This window comes from Setaria viridis, chromosome 1 (assembly GCF_005286985.2).
Source record: "Setaria viridis chromosome 1, Setaria_viridis_v4.0, whole genome shotgun sequence".
Taxonomy (NCBI): Eukaryota; Viridiplantae; Streptophyta; class Magnoliopsida; order Poales; family Poaceae; genus Setaria; species Setaria viridis.
The window spans coordinates 6,655,474-6,672,767 of NC_048263.2; the positions used below are offsets into that span (position 1 = coordinate 6,655,474).

A 17,294-nucleotide genomic window follows, 5' to 3' on the forward strand; every position below is an offset into this window, starting at 1 on the left:
TGATTATTCAGTGTTATGCAGCAAATTAAACTACCCATGTACTTTTCAAAGAATCATTGCTGTTGCTGTTTCAAGACTAGCGAGTCTCGAAGATACTGTAGTGAAGAGCAAGTACATCTCGCATGAGCTTCATAACAATGAGAAACGCACAATTCTGAACCCTAGTTAGCTCAGAGAGTTTTAGCAGTTCTTATTCCGTCTGTTACGAGTGCCGTCTGCACTTCAGTTGCCATTCTTTGAGCACCATCCAAACACCGTGGCTTCATCGATCTATGGCTAATTGATAAGCATCATTATCACCAGGACAGGACAGTACGATCGTCTGCACTTCAAACGCAGAAAAATGCAGGGTCACTAATTCATCAGGCAGATAGGTACATGGAGCGTCAGGCTGCCTGCCTGCCACCAGACTGAGAAAGCAAGGACACCCTGCACAAGATACACAAACGCACAGAAACGCCTCATGCCGCTGATTTTGTCTCGCCCCCTCCGTGTCGTCTCCTCTCCTCCCCTTCCCAAAAACCACTGGCACCTCTCCCCCTCCTTGCCATGTCCTCCGATCCCTGGCTGCTTGCAAGAACAGGCTACTGCCCCGTTTTGGTGGTGTGAGAGGTTGAAGCTGCCAGCATGATCTGATGAGGACCGAAACAAGCAGAGGTTTTCAGGGTTTAGGTATGCCGCAATGCGACAGGAGGACTACTCTTGGTGCTAGATGGGGTTGAGTGTTAGTTGGAGGAGGATTCTTGGTATTCTGATATGCATGGTTTCTGAATTAGTGAGCATGCATGCATGGTTTCTGAATATTTGGTCCATCATCAGATCATGTTGCAGCTTCACTCGCTCACCACCACCAAAGGATCATCTGAAAGGGATTGGGCAAGCTTCTGTTCGTATTGGTTCTTGTGATCTTGCCTCGATGAAAAATGCATGAAAGGTAGACAGATTTGCCAAGCTGTTCCTGTTTAACCAATAATTTTCTTGGCCTTGAATATCTTCATCTCAGTCTCATCATGATATTTTCCTCTCTTCATCAAGTGGTTTCGTGGTGCCTTCTTTTACAGGAACAGCTTATATATACATGCAGTGTACATTGGATATGTTTTATTGTCTTGAGAAAAAAAAATTCAAGAACCCGCAATGAACATGCATGAAAGAAAGGAAGATTTGCTAATCTCGTTTGTTAAGCGGTATTTCTCTTTCCATTGGATGTTTCATTCTAATGCTTCCTTGTATTACAAAACGCTTCAAGAGTTTACTTTGCAGACGTTTCATGTTTTGCCTTCTGCACGACTTCTGTGTAGAAGAACTAAACCGGTGTAATCTACTTCAATTTTGCATCTACTAGTTCACACTAGTTGCTCAAGCAGCTTGGCTCATGCTTTCAGTTTGTTCATCTGTTCGCTACAATTCAGTGCTGTCCACCTGTTCTGTACAATTCAGTGTTGTCCATCTGTTCTCTAGAATTCAGTGCTGTTCATTGCACATGCTTCAATGAGATTTAGTTCAAGATTGATCCAGCATACCATCTATAAAGTTATAAGTTCTAACAATTATTATTACAGTGCAGAATGAACACTTTTTTGCCTGTCTAGTACTCAGCATACCATCTAAAAAAAGTTATAAGTTACTCATATAAATATAAAGCCTGCAATGCATAGAATCTCAGCATTGACAAAACCGTACAGCAATATAACCTTTTTGTGTACGAGAACTGAGTTCAAATAATCAACTATGCATGGTTATTATCATGTCAAGGGCTTCTTACAGTCCAATAGTTCAGACAGATGAAACAGATATGGACAGGCAATTTCGACAAGTACTTATGAGAACAGTGTGTTGCAGGAAGAAACTACAGTGAGAAGCATCTTAACCAAATTTAGACATTCATGTTTGACGCTCAATTAGTAGATTCCTTGCCCCCAAAAGGCCAAGCAGCTCAGGCTGTGCTCACTAACAAAAGCATGTAACAAGATTCTGGTGTTTGTGCTTCTCCTTTAGGCGCCCTGTTCAGTCGCAATAACACGCACATTCCATGGAAGAGGCTCAGCTGATTCGCTGTGCATGCTGACCTCAGTTCAGAACTCGGAAAAGCTTCTTATTCCCATCTCAAAGCCGCCTGTCTTCGTTCATCTTGGCCATCTTTGTAGATCATGCAGAGGATTTGGACTTATCGTTCATCAGTTTGTTTTTTTTACTCCAGTGGCGTTAATCTATTTTGTGATTTGCATATAGGGATCATTTTCTCCCTAATGTTTTTCCTCATTTGTTTGCAGGTCAGGCAGCTCCAATTATTAGTTTGGGCTGCAGATCATGAAAAGGACAAGCATCGAAGTCGACTGAAATATAAGATGGTGGCGAAGTTCGCTTTTGGTTGGACAACTACCAGTAGTTGGAAAATTAGGTCCAATGATGACATCTCTTTTCATAAGTCAAAAACATGGAACATAAAAAATATCAATTTAAACGAGGCCGTGGATGGAGAATGTTTTATGCAGGGAATATGAATATGAAAGTAAACTAAAGCTCAATGAACACTTGAAAAACATGGAATATAAATTTTCAATTTAAAGAAGGCCATGTATGGAGAATGTTTTATACAAGAAAAAGTAAAGCTCAATACGGCACTTAGCTAGTGGAATTGAAAAGCAAACAAAGTTTGTCGTAAGAAGGTTGAACGAACTAATAAAATAGGATATCGGCCTTGTAAAAATTTTATGAGATGTTTATTTTCTATGGATTTAGGAACCTGAAGATGTGAAAGGGCCAAGTTTGTTTATGTGTATTCTGGAGTGTCGATGCAGTTACCACTCCAGAAGAACGAGGGAGATGGATATGAGACCACACAAAAAAGCCATATTGCAACAGAAACAGAGATGCTCAACTGCAAAATAAAATATCATACACATCCATGGGAGTTTATTAGCTCCAATTTTTCAAATTCCGGTCACTTCACTCAGCAGCGAGGAAGTCAAAGCTTATTCACGACTCATCTAGCAAAACTCGATGACAAGCCTATCTCAAGTCCATAGATCCATTACTTTGCAATGTTACACCATGGTCCAAAACAAAATGACACGCAGGCTGAAGCCAGCTGAGTTAGCTCCAGTAGCTTAGGCTTCGTCAAGGGCAAGAACACCTGGGAGCGTCTTGCCTTCCAACAGCTCCAAACTCGCACCACCGCCTGTCGAAATGTGGCTCATCTTGTCAGCCAGCCCAGCCTTCTCAACAGCAGCAACAGAGTCACCGCCACCGATGATGGTTGTGACACCCTTTGTGGTTGTAAGCTCAGCCAACTTCTTCGCAATGGCCTGAAGAAAACAAATACACAAGACACCAAAACGTTCAAGCAAACAAAAAGGGAGAACCCATAAATCTATTGATGTAATGCGAGACTATATTACCTCAGTGCCTGCAGCAAACTTCTCAAACTCAAACACTCCCATCGGACCGTTCCAAATAATAGTCTGGGTTTTGTCCAACGCGTCGTTGAAGGTTTTGGTGGCATCAGGGCCAACATCAAGACCCATCCAATCATCGGGGATAGCAGTGGCAGGAACAATCTGTAAAAGGCGTTCAAGTAAGCATCAAAGATAGATGAAAATCTCTTTACAATGCTGCAAATGAAACTTGCATGCAAATTAACATGCTGCGTCTATTCACATTGAGCTGCTACGAGAATGTTAGAAAAACTCCACTTTATAATTGTTAGTGCCATGGAGGTGTTTATGTGTAAATGAACAAACCTTGCTCTCAGCGTCAGGTGCAAACTTGTCAGCTACTACAATATCAGTGGGAAGCAGAAGAGAAACACCCTTTGCCTTCGCCTTTTCAATCAGTGAGGTTGCAAGCTCAAGTTTGTCTTCCTCCACAAGAGACTTTCCAACAGCATATCCCTGTGCCTTGTAGAATGTGTAGATCATACCACCACCAAGGATGAGGATATCAACCTTTGCCAGCAGAGACTCAATGACCCCAATCTTGGTCGAGACCTTGGATCCACCAACAATGGCAGCAAATGGCTTCTTTGGGTTGGCAACAGCTCCAACAAGATAATCAAGTTCCTGGGATAATTAAATTATTAGTCAAACAAACTTTTGCTCTGAAAAACTTGTTCCATTCTTAAAAGTACATAAGGATTGCTTTCGAAGAAGAAATAAACATATTTAAAATGCAAGGATCCAAGTAATTCATTGCATTTTCCTCAGAAGCTATATGTAAATATCTATGTTACTAGACCAGGATTTTGAAACTGCAGGGAGCATACATTGTACATACATTTTAACACTTCCTACTTTACATAAGCAGGACCTTATTATGGAGATAAACAATTTTTTTCTCTTACACACGGGAGATGGGGGGGGGGGGGGGGGGGGGTTCAACAAACATAGGCAGATCATGAGCAGCAGGGCTGAGATTTTATTACCTTCTGCATGAGGAAGCCAGCAACAGCAGGCTTCAAAAACTTAGTAACTCCTTCTGTTGAAGCATGAGCTCTGTGTGCCGTGCCAAAAGCGTCATTTACATAAAGGTCAGCAGCAGATGCAAGCTTCTTAGCAAACTCAGGGTCATTCTTTTCTTCCTCCTTGTAGAATCTAACATTCTCAAGGAGCAGAACTCCACCTTCCGGCAAAGCAGCAGCCAATTTCTCAACTTCCTCACCAATGCAATCATTGGCCATCACAACCTATTTATGCAGAAACACGAGCAGCAATTAGTTAGTTCAGAGACATCAGAAAACACAATAATGACCCAATGTCAGATCACAGCATACGTCGACTCCAAGGAGCTCAGACAAGCGTGGAACAAGAGGCTTCAAGCTGTACTTCGGGGTGACACCTTTTGGACGACCCTGGAAATAACAGCAGCAAATTACATCAGAAAAAGAAAAGGCACAAATCATGCTTCTTGCTAAACATAAATGCTTGCTGCCATGTTACTAATCATAAGAAACATCACAATCACAAAGATTGTTTAATGAGGGCATGGCAGCATGCTAATTTCAATCAAGTTCAAATAAGCAACTATGGGAATTAGTTAAAAGAAAAACAATTCCTTAACCTAAACTGTAATTGTTTAAGTTTTTGTGTTCCTAAAATCAATGCATTCTGCTGGAAATTATAATAATAGTTCAAACTGCAAAGGATACAAGATCACTGGTAAATATCTTGTTGCGCATCTAGTATCAGGTGCCAAATATACTATCATTCTGTCTGATAAACGAAATGTTGTCCCCCCCCCCTCGCATCTCAATGAATGGAATGATGTTTGCAGCAGAAGAAAAAATTGAAAGAAACAATTAACGATAACCCTGCTTGTGCGAATCAGAAACAGCTCATAGATTGTGTAAATGGGTTAGGTTCCAACTAACTAGAACACAAAAGGCACATTTTGGTTCTAAACCAACATTCAACAATCTACAATAGAAAAATGAACTTGCATTAGCTGAAAGCAACAGCAGCTGAAAGCAACAGCGATGAATAACACCCCATGTATTTGACAAGGAATAAACAATCCACTTAAACAATCTAGAGAGGTCAACACTCCATATCCATGATGTTAATTCTTAAATGCAGATTTATTGAGAAATCGAAATGGTGGCACTAGAATCCGTGTTGAACCATGCTGATCATTTTCCTTAAATATAAAGGCATACTGGTAGTAGAACTGCTAGCTAGATTATATCCCGGATAGTGGCCAAGCACAAGCTCAGAAAACAACACTAAAGAAATAATGCCAATATACTCAGCACTGTTTGCATGCTCGTTCATGGCATTTAACTGCAACAGTAACAACCGTTTTAACAGTAAATGAACTACAGCAAGGGCAGTCGATCAGAGATTCAGAGTTGCAGGCATGCAGCGCTGCGGGCCAACATAAACTACAGATCTCAAACTAAAACTGGGCCGCCTTCGCCGCAAGATCATAGCACACCCATACCTACGCAGAGCCGCCAAATTAATCCCACCTATACTGCCATAAACGTAAGCACAGCACTTTTGCGTCACAACCGTGATTTAAATCCCAAATTGACTAGAGCCAGAGTCAAATCTCGGCACTGTGATCACGCAGAACCCCATCCCATCCACTCAATCCTCCACGGCCCAGCATCTTGGCTTAAATGCAAATCAAGCTTTGAGTTAACAGTACGTGATGGAGATGTGGGCCGCGTCAGCATACTCACCAGGTGGCTGGCGAGGATGACCTTGGCGCCCTTCTCGAGGAGGAACTTGACGGTGGGGACGGATGCGCGGATGCGGGTGTCGTCGGTGATCTTCTGGGCGTCGTCGAGCGGCACGTTGAGGTCGGCGCGCACGAACACCTTCTTCCCCCTCAGATCCGCCTCCCCGAGGGTGCCCACGCTCCTCTTGGTCGCCATCACTCCCTGCAACGCCGCGAGGATCAAACCCGAGCTCGGAGCCCGACGGCGACGGATCCGGGGCGCAGCAACACGACCGGCGGGGAAGACTCACCGTGGATTGGAAGAACCGGATCGAGGCGAAGGATAACGCGACGATGAGATCGGTGGTGGTGATGTGAGCTTTGGATGTGCCAATCGGATGGGGGTGATCCGTTTCTTTATAGAGAGGGCGGGTTTGGCGATGGCACGGAATATTCGGGCGGTGGTGCGTGCCCGTGACACGTGGGGTCGTGTTCGGCGGGCCCCGGACGTCAGTGGGAGAGAGGTGTGTCTTGGAGCGGGGGAAAGGAGGGGGCGGCGGGCGCGGCGCCTGCGGGTTTCCTGGGCCCGCGGATTGGGGATGGACGGCGAGGACTCGACGGTTTTGGAACGGGAGAGGGGGCCAGGGGGGACGCGGCGGAAAGGAAGGTTCTGGAAGGTGCGTGGAACTGGAGAAGGCGAAGAAGGCCAAATGGCAACGGGTGGCCTCTCGTTCTCGGCCGTGGGCTCCGAGCTGGACAAGGGACCATTGTTATGGTGTGGCTGCAGCTGCTGCGCTGGGGGCCTGTGGGATCGGATTCTCATGTCCTTCAGTCTCGTTGCCACGGAAGCTGAAACGAGCCTGTCGATCATCGGCAGCCACACTTCTTCTCCGATGCACAGTTCGTCGGCGGCGATGTTGAGCAACTCCTCGGCCGGCCCACCACATCTGTTTGTGTGGCTGCCGACTGAGCACCCTTGGTATCGCGAAAAGGCGATACGGCAGGCGGAGGCCGGTTTGCTTGGCTGATGCCATGTACCATTCCCACGACAACAGGTAGTGTGCCGTGCATGCTTTTCTCTGTACGGTGTTTGAATGATTCTTTTTTTTTTTTGCAAAAACCCGAAGAATGCTAGTAGCTGTTTGTTGCTGTTGTGAGAAAAACATCCGTTCACGCTTGCAACATGCATCAAAATCAGCTCAAAGTGTGTGTTTTGTCGGCATTTTGTCACGAAGCTAGGCGTGTTACAAACTTTCTGCATGTGTATAATCTTGACAATCCGCGATGCCAACCAAATACACCACAAACTGTTGCAAACATTGTTCTTTTTTCTCGTCGAGGAAAGGATTGTATGCAATTTTGATCTTCTACTAAATCTTTTTTTTTACTTTTCTTTGGCCCAAGAGCCTAACAGCCCATCGTTGAAGTTCCAGAAGTCCCAGCAGGCTGCTGCTTCGCCAACGTAGCCCAAAACATTCGGCCAGACGGGACGGGCCTACCAACTGGAAACCCAACTAGTTCGGCGGAAAAAGGCCCAGCCCATCATATAGCTAATTTGTAGCCCAAGGAAAAACCCTAGCAGGAAGCACCGTCCACGGCCCACCCAATCCAACTGTCCCAGATCCTCCACCTCCCCATCCGACGGTAGCCACGCCACGCGCTCGCCTTATAACATCTCTCCTCTCCTAGGGTTTCTTCCCACCACTCCTTCCCCTCCAACCCCATCACCCGGCGGCGGCGGCGAGCGGCGAGCGGCGGAGATGACGACGAGCCTGAAGAAGAACCGCAAGAAGCGCGGTCACGTGTCTGCGGGGCACGGCCGCATCGGCAAGCACCGAAAGCACCCTGGAGGTCGCGGTAACGCCGGTGGCATGCACCACCACCGGATCCTCTTCGACAAGTACCACCCGGGCTACTTCGGCAAGGTCGGCATGCGCTACTTCCACAAGCTCCGCAACAAGTTCTACTGCCCGTCGGTCAACGTCGAGCGGCTCTGGTCGATGGTGCCCGCTGACAAGGCCGCGGAGGCCGGCGGCGACAAGGCCCCGCTGGTGGACGTGACGCAGTTCGGCTACTTCAAGGTGCTCGGCAAGGGGATGTTGCCGCCCAAGCCCATCGTCGTCAAGGCCAAGCTCATCTCCAAGGTCGCGGAGAAGAAGATCAAGGCAGCCGGCGGCGCCGTCGTGCTCACCGCATAGGTCTTTTTACATCTTGTTTCATCTTTTTGTCTGCGCTAAGAGAACTTCTAAATTTGTTGTGGATCCTGCGTTGTGAGACAGCGTCACATGAGTTATGAAACCCCGGTTTTGTGCACTTATAACGGATGCCAGTTCATTTCCTTGAGATGTTTGTGATATATCATTGCTTGAGATCTCTTACTGCTAGCCGTGATTAATTTCAGTGTCGTACTGCTGATTGAACGATGTTAATCTTGTCATTTGTTTGATACGTCTAAGTCTGTAATATTGGGTAGGCAATGTTTTGTTCTGCAACCTTGACGTCCCAAGGAAAAGAGCTAACGTTTTCAGTCTGTTTATGGCACCTCATAAGTTGTTTTGAGCCCTAGCTCCTAGTTCTTGCTAGTGTGTTCTAGCATCCATAAGTTGTGGATGATCTGCTGGATTGTGAATTCTTTGGTGCACGTCTGTTTATGGTGCATCATGTTTCAAGATGGCATGTCATTTATAATTTGTTTCCCACAAGTTGTTCATATGATGCCATCTTGTGCTGTTGCATTTGTAATTTGCTTCCTACAAGTTGTTTCATATGATGCGCCATATTTTTTGATGTTGCTTTTTGATTATGCTGTGGGCCTGTGGCCATAGATGAGGCATATTCATTCATGAAGTTGTTCAATTTTCTGCTTTGGCACTCTGTGGGTTGTTTGCGTCATGATAATCATAAATTCTTTGGTGATCCATGTGTTTGCGTCATGATAATCAGAAATTCTTGGGTGATCCATTTTCTTTTTTTTGGTTGGATAAAGTCTGTTTAGCTGAGGCTCATCCACTCTGAAAGACTTGGGTGGTTGTGAGCTGTGTTGATCGTGCCGCTGTTTATGTTGTTATTTTCAGAAATTCTTCTTTCCTGTATTTTCTCGATCATGTATGCTCGAGACAGCTTTCCATTTGCAAATTGTTTCACATTGGCTGTTTCATACAATGCTTTCTTAGTTATGATGGTGCTTCTTTATTATGCCGCAGAGTCATAGATGAGGCACGTCTGCTATGAAAGTTCTCCTTTTTTCTGCTTTTGTAACTGTGGGCTGTTTATGTCATGACCATAGGGGAAAATCTACAGTGACCATGGTTATTTGGAATTTGGATTGGATAACCTTTTCAGCTGAGGCATATGTACTCTGAAAACATTGGTGGTGAGCTGTGTCAATCATGGTTTGTTAGCATTGCTCTAAATTTTGGTGAGTCGTGGACCCTGGTTCTGCAATTTACGAGAGGGCTTCGTTGATGTTTTCCTTTGGTAAAATACACGTTTTTCTTTTTTCCTGAGCTCGTCCTTTAACTTTCAGATCGTCCTTTAACTTTCAGAACGACCAATCTAGTCTCTTAATTTTCATTTTTTATCAAACTTATCCTTGTACTAATATGGTGCTCCATGATGGCACGAGACTAATAAGAAAAGTCATTTTTGCCCATAGTTTCTTCCTCCTCTCCTCAAGTGCACTTGTCGATATTAAATCCAGACAGCTTGATTGATCCTCTTCGTGTACCATGCATGCAGACTTCAATCTCAACACTAGCTTCCATCGTTCCATGATCTGAAACGTCCGACATGCACGCAAGCGCATCTATCTAGGAGCTAGCTACTACCCTGTAGTATTATTATATATAATCCTTGCTCCCGATCCCAGAGATCAAGCAATTATATTTACTAAGTTCAGACCGGCAACCATCAAGAAGATCATGACATGGAGGGGAGTCCAAACGGTGACACAGCTGCAGCATCAATTTTAAGATGCAGAGCTGCCATTGCAATGTCTATGCACAACATGTCAGCAAAATCTGAAACCACCGAACAACAGGGGGAGGAGAGCGAGACACAACAGCACTGCAGGAGCTGATAGAAGTCGAGACCGTCATCGACGCCGAGAAGCACGCTGCCACTGGAGGCTGCTAAGAGGATCCTGCTGACGATGGTGTTGTTCACGGAGTTGCAGAAGAAACTGCAGCGGGAGTGGAGAAGTCGGCTGAGCCAGTGGCAGGAGGGAGGGTGACCGGCATGATGCGCTGGTACGTGAGAGTCCAGTCCATCAAGACGAGCAAGTGGAAATTGTGGAGGGGAAGGAGGAGCCCAGGGCAAAAGGGACCTTTTACATTAGTCTCCTGCTAGTATGGAGTACCACATCTGAACAAGAACGAGTTTGATAAAAATGAAAGTTGAGGGATTAAATTGATCAATTTGAAAGATGAAGGATGAACTTGGCTCAAGTCAAAGTCCTTTTGGCTTGCTGTTAGCCAACGAGAATTGCTATGGCAGAATCAAACGGTTCTTTCGCCAGGCTGGTGGTGCCACAAGATTTCGTGGCACGTTGACCATTCTATTGTTGCATCGGATGCTGGTGCCTTGGTGCGTGAATTTCTGATTCTTGCTTGGTCCGAATAGTTCGGCATTTGCTCGAAGCATGTTGCATCGGAGCTGCGAAATTTGCTCTGTTCGCAAGCAGAGTTCAACTCCCTGATTCGACCCTGTCTTTACTGTTTTCCTCATGATGGAATAGTTCGATGATATGTGGTGCTGGCAATCGGTGCCCGTCCTGTCCACCGCATCATTTGCAATCTTCTCAATTTAAATCGTTAGCGACGGGGATTTGAAAAGTTCATGTGAAAGAAGCCTGAATCGGGAAGTGAATTTCCTGGGTTTCATACAGTGACACTACGGAGTGAGCTGGAACTGAAAAGGTAGTAAGCTCCAACTTCACTATCCTCCAACTCACCAGGCCTAAAGCATTCAACGAGAACGACAACACAGCAGGATCCGGCCCAACTGAACCAGAGGCGTCCTCCTCCTCCGGCGCTGGACGACGCCACGTCGAGCGCCCAACCCCACCTCCTTGCTTACCTCCGCGACCGCACCAATGGCGTCGCCGACGGCTTCTCCCCACTTGCCCCTCGCCTCGGCCTCCGCCCGCTCCTCCTCCTTCCCCAAGCGCTCCCTCCGCTCCTCGTGCTTGCCCCCGCGCCGCGGGCCCAGCCTCCGGGCGGGCTCCGTCAAGGAGTGGCGCGAGTTCGAGGACGAGGCGGGCGCCGTGAAGGAGTGGCGGGAGTTCGAGGACGCCGTCAGGAGGAAGGACCTCTCCCGCGCGCTCCGCTTCCTGCAGTCCGTGGAGCCCGCGGCTGCTGCGGCGGCGGGAACCGCCGCGACGCAGGTCGTCGCGGTGCCCGTGCCGCCGGGTCGGAACTGGGAGGTGCTCGACGCCTGCATCGACGCCGACGACATGCGCCTCGTCGGCCGGGCCTACCAGTTCCTCGTTGACCGTGGGGTACTCGCCAACTTCGGCAAGTACAAGAACATCGGTGAGTTGGGACTTGACGCAATTGCTAATTGCCTTCACAATTGGAACTTGGCGTTGAACTTAGTTCAGTTTCTAGTTGTTTGTGAAATAGAGCACTGAAATGGATGTGCAGGATTTGACAATTAGTGATTTGATTGGTGTACTGACTTGTATGGTTGAAGCCTTGAAGGAATAGCCAATCTGAATTTGGCTTATGGTTTATCAGTTAACGTTTACAGTGTTCTATAGATGCTGCCATCTCATTCAGACTGCCATTGCATTTCATATGCTGCAGTTCTAGAAGGACCAAGAGAAGTGACACCATCAGTTTTGAAGGAGATGACAGGGTTGGAAGGTGAGGATTGAGACAGTATCCCCTCTCTTCTACTGTATCATCTTTCACTCAAAGATTGCGTGCATTGGGTTAACAGTTACAACATGGCAGAATGTTCATATTTATACTCATACTGCAAACACTCCACCCCCCCCCCCCCCCCCCCCCCCCCCCAAATTTGGAAAACTCTACTGGCTGATACTTGTTTCACAGGAGCTTTAGCTCATCTATTGTGACTTATCATCATGATGGTATAGAAGTCTAATCTTTTTATTCATTAATTTCTTCAGCTGAAAAGCTTGCACCAAAGAAATGGGGTCTATCAGGAAGCTCTCCATATGTTCTCATTGGATTTCTTGGAGGTGTATCTTTTCTGCTAACTCAAGGGATTGATCTACGGCCTAAATTGGGCGCTGTATTGGCGTTAGCAACAACTGATGCAATCTTCCTTGGTGGTACTTGTCTCGCGCAAATCTCATCTTTCTGGCCTCCATACAAGCGCCGAATACTTGTACATGAAGCAGGCCATCTTCTTACTGGTATGGCTAAACTTTTCCTGCCTTTTTGTTTTCCCATTTCTCCTAATTGGCATCCCTTATATGGTACTCCCTCCGTCCCAAATTATAGGTCGTTTTGGCTTTTTTAGATTCCTAGACTTTATTATGCACTTAGATATACCCTATGTCTAGATACATAATAATGTCTATGCATCTAGAAAAGCCAAAACGACCTATAATTTGGGACGGAGGGAGTAGTAGTTTTCACTTTACAAGTTTTCCAGTGTGTAATTTGTGATTTATCTGACTTCTGAGATTCTATTTTGGCAATGTTCCTTACTAAATTGAACTTATGTGTAGCCTATCTAATGGGTTGCCCGATACGAGGAGTCATTTTGGATCCATTTGTGGCATTGCGAATGGGCATTCAGGGCCAGGTACACCTATTGTTAATTTTAGTACTTGGCTATCTATCTGTTGTGCTTGATGTTTTCTGTCTATTATCCAGTGACACAGTGTAACTTCTGTCACTTCAAAACTCAACTGCACCTTTTCAGGGCTGGGCCTTAATATGAATTTTTGCAAGAGGCCTTTCCTGTTCTGCGAAATTTGTAATCTGCAGTGTGTTATGAAAGTTCTGACAACTAGTAATTTACCATTAACATTGTTCTTTTACTCTCTGTCTGTGTCACATTTGTATCTATCAGATGATTAAAAACAGAAGCAGCTATTATTGAAAATTGTGATATATAATGTTTTGTATCTTTTTCTGAATAAAGCTTGATATTATTCTTAAAAAAATGTGATGTTATGCTATGAGATTTGAGGTGACATTTTGGCATCTCTTGTATTTATATAGCTCGCCTTATTACTTGTAGTACATAATTAGTTTTTCTTGCTTTTGATTGTACACATGTTGTGCATTCCTTTTTCTTCTGAACTCAGCTATGCTGCCATTCCCTTTTGCCTTTGTCACCTACTCGCCTTATGCCCTTCATACAGTTCTCAAATGTTGTAATGCTCTCGTGGTGCTTCCATACCTCTGCAGGCAGGGACTCAGTTCTGGGATGAAAAGATGGAAAAAGAACTTGCTGACGGGCATCTATCAAGTACGGCATTTGACAGGTACATAAACTAATCGTATATTTGAATGTTGGTACTTGGAGTTCTTGGGCAGCATTTGACTTTTCCTACGGGAGTAAAATTGCAGGTACTCCATGATTCTGTTTGCCGGAATTGCTGCTGAAGCACTTGTTTATGGGGAGGCAGAAGGTGGAGAAAATGATGAGAATCTGTTCAGGAGTTTGTGTCTTCTACTGAACCCACCGCCTTCTGTTGCACAGGTTTGTATTACTCTGCTGTTATCTCTTACCTAGTTCTGAATGAACATATACGGCCAATTAATGTTTAGCACTTATCTATTGCTTATCAGATGGCGAACCGAGCTCGTTGGTCAGTCATGCAATCTTACAACCTTTTGAAGTGGCACAAGAAAGCGCATAGAGCAGTGGTCAAAGCTCTGGAAGATGGACACAGCCTCAGCGTCGTAATCAGAAGGATAGAAGAAACCATTGCCTCTGACAGATAATGCGACAAATTGATCGTGTGTTCCTGTTAACCAAGGTTTCCTCGTCAGATTACTCAAGATGCTGTTGCAATTTCGTTCCTTGATAGCCTCACAGGAAAGGTCGGTCCGCGTAGAAACAACACAGTGCTATTGAAAGCAAGGCGTACAACCCTCGAGGTGGGTTAAGGAGGCCAAAGCATCTGAGGGGCCAACGAGATCAACTGATACGCTGGAGATTTGAAGGAACCCACCCAAGCCCATTTTAACATGTGATTAGTATGTGGCAGATATAATAAATGTACATATGACATATTGATTCTTGATGAATGTATATGAATATAGGTAGGATTAGAAATTGGTGAACAACGAAGCGGAGAAACAACAGCAGCCAGGATTTTTCCTTCCAGATACAAACAGAGGGGTGCATTTGTCAAAGGAAGCCAACGGCACTCTGTTCTCTGGATTGTTGCAAACACATTTTATGATTGTGCAATCTGATAAAAACAATTAATGTACGTACAGTATCTGGCTGGTTGGCCATTCGTGTTATTGATGAGAATCCATGACATGTGCCATCTGCTTGCAGATTCCACCACAACTAATTGCTGATTCTCCAAATTATACAGCATATCTCGAAAGATCATGCATATCTACGCCACTACAATTAATTCTTTAATTATTCTCCAAATTATATAGCACATATCTCGAAGATAGATCATACGTTGCATATTCCCCGTTTAATTATCCGATGCATCTCTAAGCTTCATCTGCATCTATATCTCATGACCCAAGTATAGTTGAATGTGCATGTCCAATCTGATTATCTGACTAACGAAGTACAAACGCTAATCGAGCAAGGGTTAAAGGAACCAAGATCACCATGAGAGGTGCCAGTGGTGGTGGTGGTGGCACGGTGTACCGTGTACGCGACCGCCATCTTGCTCCTTGTGATCTTTGGATGCCTCGCACTGCGTGCAAACTATAAGTTCATACGTCTACAGAGCCTTCCTGTTCATGGCACCATGCTCGCTACCATCGCACTGCTGATGAACGCAGGACGTGTGTTCTCAGGTCGTCATCCTCTGATCAAGGAAGACGAAGAGCCGAAGAGCTACGCGGGCACATCATCTCCTGGTGCTAGTGCGATCTCATCGTCAGATGAGAGGAAGAAGAAGATAACGATGTGCGCCTACACGGGGGTGCGGTGCGCGGACGGCGACACCTGCTAACTGCTGCCAGCTTGACCTGCCGGAGCCACGGTGCTGGTGCTCCAAGGCCGAGTGCCTGGTCACCTGCCTGGATTGCTACCCTGACAGCCCACCTGAGACGACGGCGGGAGGGCATCGTTCGTGGCATACGGTAGCCAATGCTACCTTAAACTAATTGTTAATAATAAGATCGTGGTCCTAATAAAATCTGTCAGAACGGCGGGTGGAGCGGGAATGATCGATAATACTGTACTGATGCGCGAAAAATGAGAAATGGAAGAATATGCTACCTGGCATTGTTAGTTTTAGTTTGCGGTTTTGCCATTGTTTTGAATTGGTATTAATGTTATTATAAACGCTAAACACAGTCGGTAACCTGCCGTTTAGCTTTTTATTCGGACTAATTTTGGAGTTGTGCTTAATTTAATATGCATGCTCTGGTTGTGACGACATAATAATAATAATAATAATAATAATAATAATAATAATAATAATAATAATAATAATAATAATAATGTTCATGGAATTTGATTGTTGATAAATTTAACAGCATGAATATAACTAATGGCCATCCATGACATCTGTCACCTGCTCGCAGAATGCAGCTGCATGCCGACAGCGTATGCACCGCGCTACTGAGTTTTTTTTTACACACTGCATATACCATATCTCCAAGATATACAACGTATCTTGCAATGTCCATTTGTCGCGGCCCCTAATAAAACGTGCCATCTTTTTTTTCCAGTTATATTTTTTTATACACCTTACATATACCATATCTTGAAGATATACAACATATATTGCAATGTCCAGTTGTCATGTCTCCTAATAAAACATGTAATCTTTTTTTTTTCAGTTACCGTCCAATGCATCTCAAGTTCAGCATGTCACATAAAATATATTCGAGCCTCTTATAAATATACCCAGGCGCGAGCCCACTCCATATGTCTAATCTTATTCTCACACTGTCACACACAGTTCCGGTGTTGCTAGAGGTAGAATATGAGCGGCAATGGAGTGTGTATGATGATCCTCTTACTCCTTTTCCTCTTTGAATGCCTTACACTGGGAGTGGAGTGTAAGTACATACACAAAACCACATTCTTTCCACATTCATGTAGTATTGTCTCCTTCGTTACAAAATGTAGGTCGTTTAGGCTTTTCTAGATATATAGATTTTACTATACACCTAGATATAGGATTATGCCTAGATATATAACAAAATCTATGTATGTAGAAAAGCCAAACGACCTACATTTTGGAACGGATGGAGTAGTATATATCGCATTATTAATAAATGTTAAATGTCAGGTCGGCATTCTCCGTTGCTCATCAAGGATGGAGGTAGAAGACGGAGCTACTACCCTCTTACTGACCCATGCTGGTGCCGCCGTCAACTCTACCTCATTGTTGGATGATGATGCATGAGAGCAAGATAACACTGGTGTTTTGCACCTACAAGGGTATGGAATGTGTGGTCGGCCAACCGTGCCATTGCTGCCAGCTGCAGCAACCGGAGCCACAGTGTTACTGTACACTCGACGAATGCAAGGCCAACTGCCCTACCTGTGACCCCCGCTGCCCAGATGAAATGGCGGAGGAAGGACAGTCGTCGCTGCATGTATCAATCAATGGTACCTTATACTAGCTAGTTACTTTAAAATCGTTGAAATGTACTAAAAATAATAGTGTAATGGTGCAAAAGAATGGGGAAGTTGAATGCATCTGGCATCGTTTAATTTTCCCCATGTTATTTGCTAGTATTTGTTTTGAAAATAGCAGTGTTCATCTTCATATAGCTGACAGTAGTCTTGAACTAAAATATTTTGTCCAGGAACTTGCATGCTTTTGCTATCTCAATGGCTCTCGGTTTTTAACCGATTTCTGTACATGTGTGAATGAGCGTGGCAGATTCAGACGGTATTCTAGCTAGTTATTATTACATCAACTGAACTAACTTGTGCACAATGCCGTCCGGCAGTCGATCTTGATGAATGAATCTGGCCCGGCCATTATTGGC

The 17,294-nt window shown here is 44.9% G+C and overlaps 3 protein-coding genes across 3 annotated transcripts; 2 read left to right on the forward strand and 1 right to left on the reverse strand.

Moving 5' to 3' along the window:
- Positions 1–2,856: 2,856 nt before the first annotated feature.
- Positions 2,857–6,630, reverse strand: LOC117844507 (phosphoglycerate kinase, cytosolic). The gene is made up of 7 exons (XM_034725205.2): positions 6,471–6,630; positions 6,182–6,382; positions 4,772–4,849; positions 4,424–4,684; positions 3,744–4,061; positions 3,402–3,560; positions 2,857–3,308 (listed from the first exon to the last, which is right to left on the reverse strand). The coding sequence occupies exons 2-7, from the start codon at positions 6,374–6,376 to the stop codon at positions 3,111–3,113; spliced, it is 1,209 nt and encodes a 402-aa protein (XP_034581096.1). The 5' UTR covers positions 6,377–6,382; positions 6,471–6,630; the 3' UTR covers positions 2,857–3,110.
- A 1,217-nt stretch (positions 6,631–7,847) lies between these two features.
- On the forward strand, positions 7,848–8,497 carry LOC117844532 (large ribosomal subunit protein uL15y). The gene has a single exon (XM_034725232.2). It carries the CDS (start codon positions 7,920–7,922, stop codon positions 8,355–8,357), a length of 438 nt encoding a protein of 145 aa, XP_034581123.1. The 5' UTR covers positions 7,848–7,919; the 3' UTR covers positions 8,358–8,497.
- A 2,629-nt stretch (positions 8,498–11,126) lies between these two features.
- Positions 11,127–14,634, forward strand: LOC117844523 (uncharacterized). Its single transcript, XM_034725220.2, has 7 exons — positions 11,127–11,690; positions 11,964–12,023; positions 12,293–12,541; positions 12,860–12,936; positions 13,548–13,624; positions 13,710–13,842; positions 13,932–14,634. Exons 1-7 carry the CDS (start codon positions 11,252–11,254, stop codon positions 14,085–14,087), a joined length of 1,191 nt encoding a protein of 396 aa, XP_034581111.1. The 5' UTR covers positions 11,127–11,251; the 3' UTR covers positions 14,088–14,634.
- The last annotated feature ends 2,660 nt before the right edge of the window (positions 14,635–17,294 follow it).

Bases quoted from the DNA above. Each gene is read 5' to 3' on its own strand.
- LOC117844507 (XM_034725205.2), bottom strand. From the start codon at position 6,376: ATGGCGACCAAGAGGAGCGTGGGCACCCTCGGGGAGGCGGATCTGAGG. The intron at 4,850-6,181 runs GTGAGTATGCTG...TGTTATTTCCAG, and splicing joins TCATCCTCGCCAGCCACCTG to GGTCGTCCAAAAGGTGTCAC. The intron at 4,062-4,423 runs GTAATAAAATCT...TAATTATCCCAG, and splicing joins CTGGCTTCCTCATGCAGAAG to GAACTTGATTATCTTGTTGG.
- LOC117844523 (XM_034725220.2), top strand. From the start codon at position 11,252: ATGGCGTCGCCGACGGCTTCTCCCCACTTGCCCCTCGCCTCGGCCTCC. The intron at 12,937-13,547 runs GTACACCTATTG...ATACCTCTGCAG, and splicing joins GAATGGGCATTCAGGGCCAG to GCAGGGACTCAGTTCTGGGA. The intron at 13,843-13,931 runs GTTTGTATTACT...ATTGCTTATCAG, and splicing joins CACCGCCTTCTGTTGCACAG to ATGGCGAACCGAGCTCGTTG.
- LOC117844532 (XM_034725232.2), top strand. From the start codon at position 7,920: ATGACGACGAGCCTGAAGAAGAACCGCAAGAAGCGCGGTCACGTGTCT.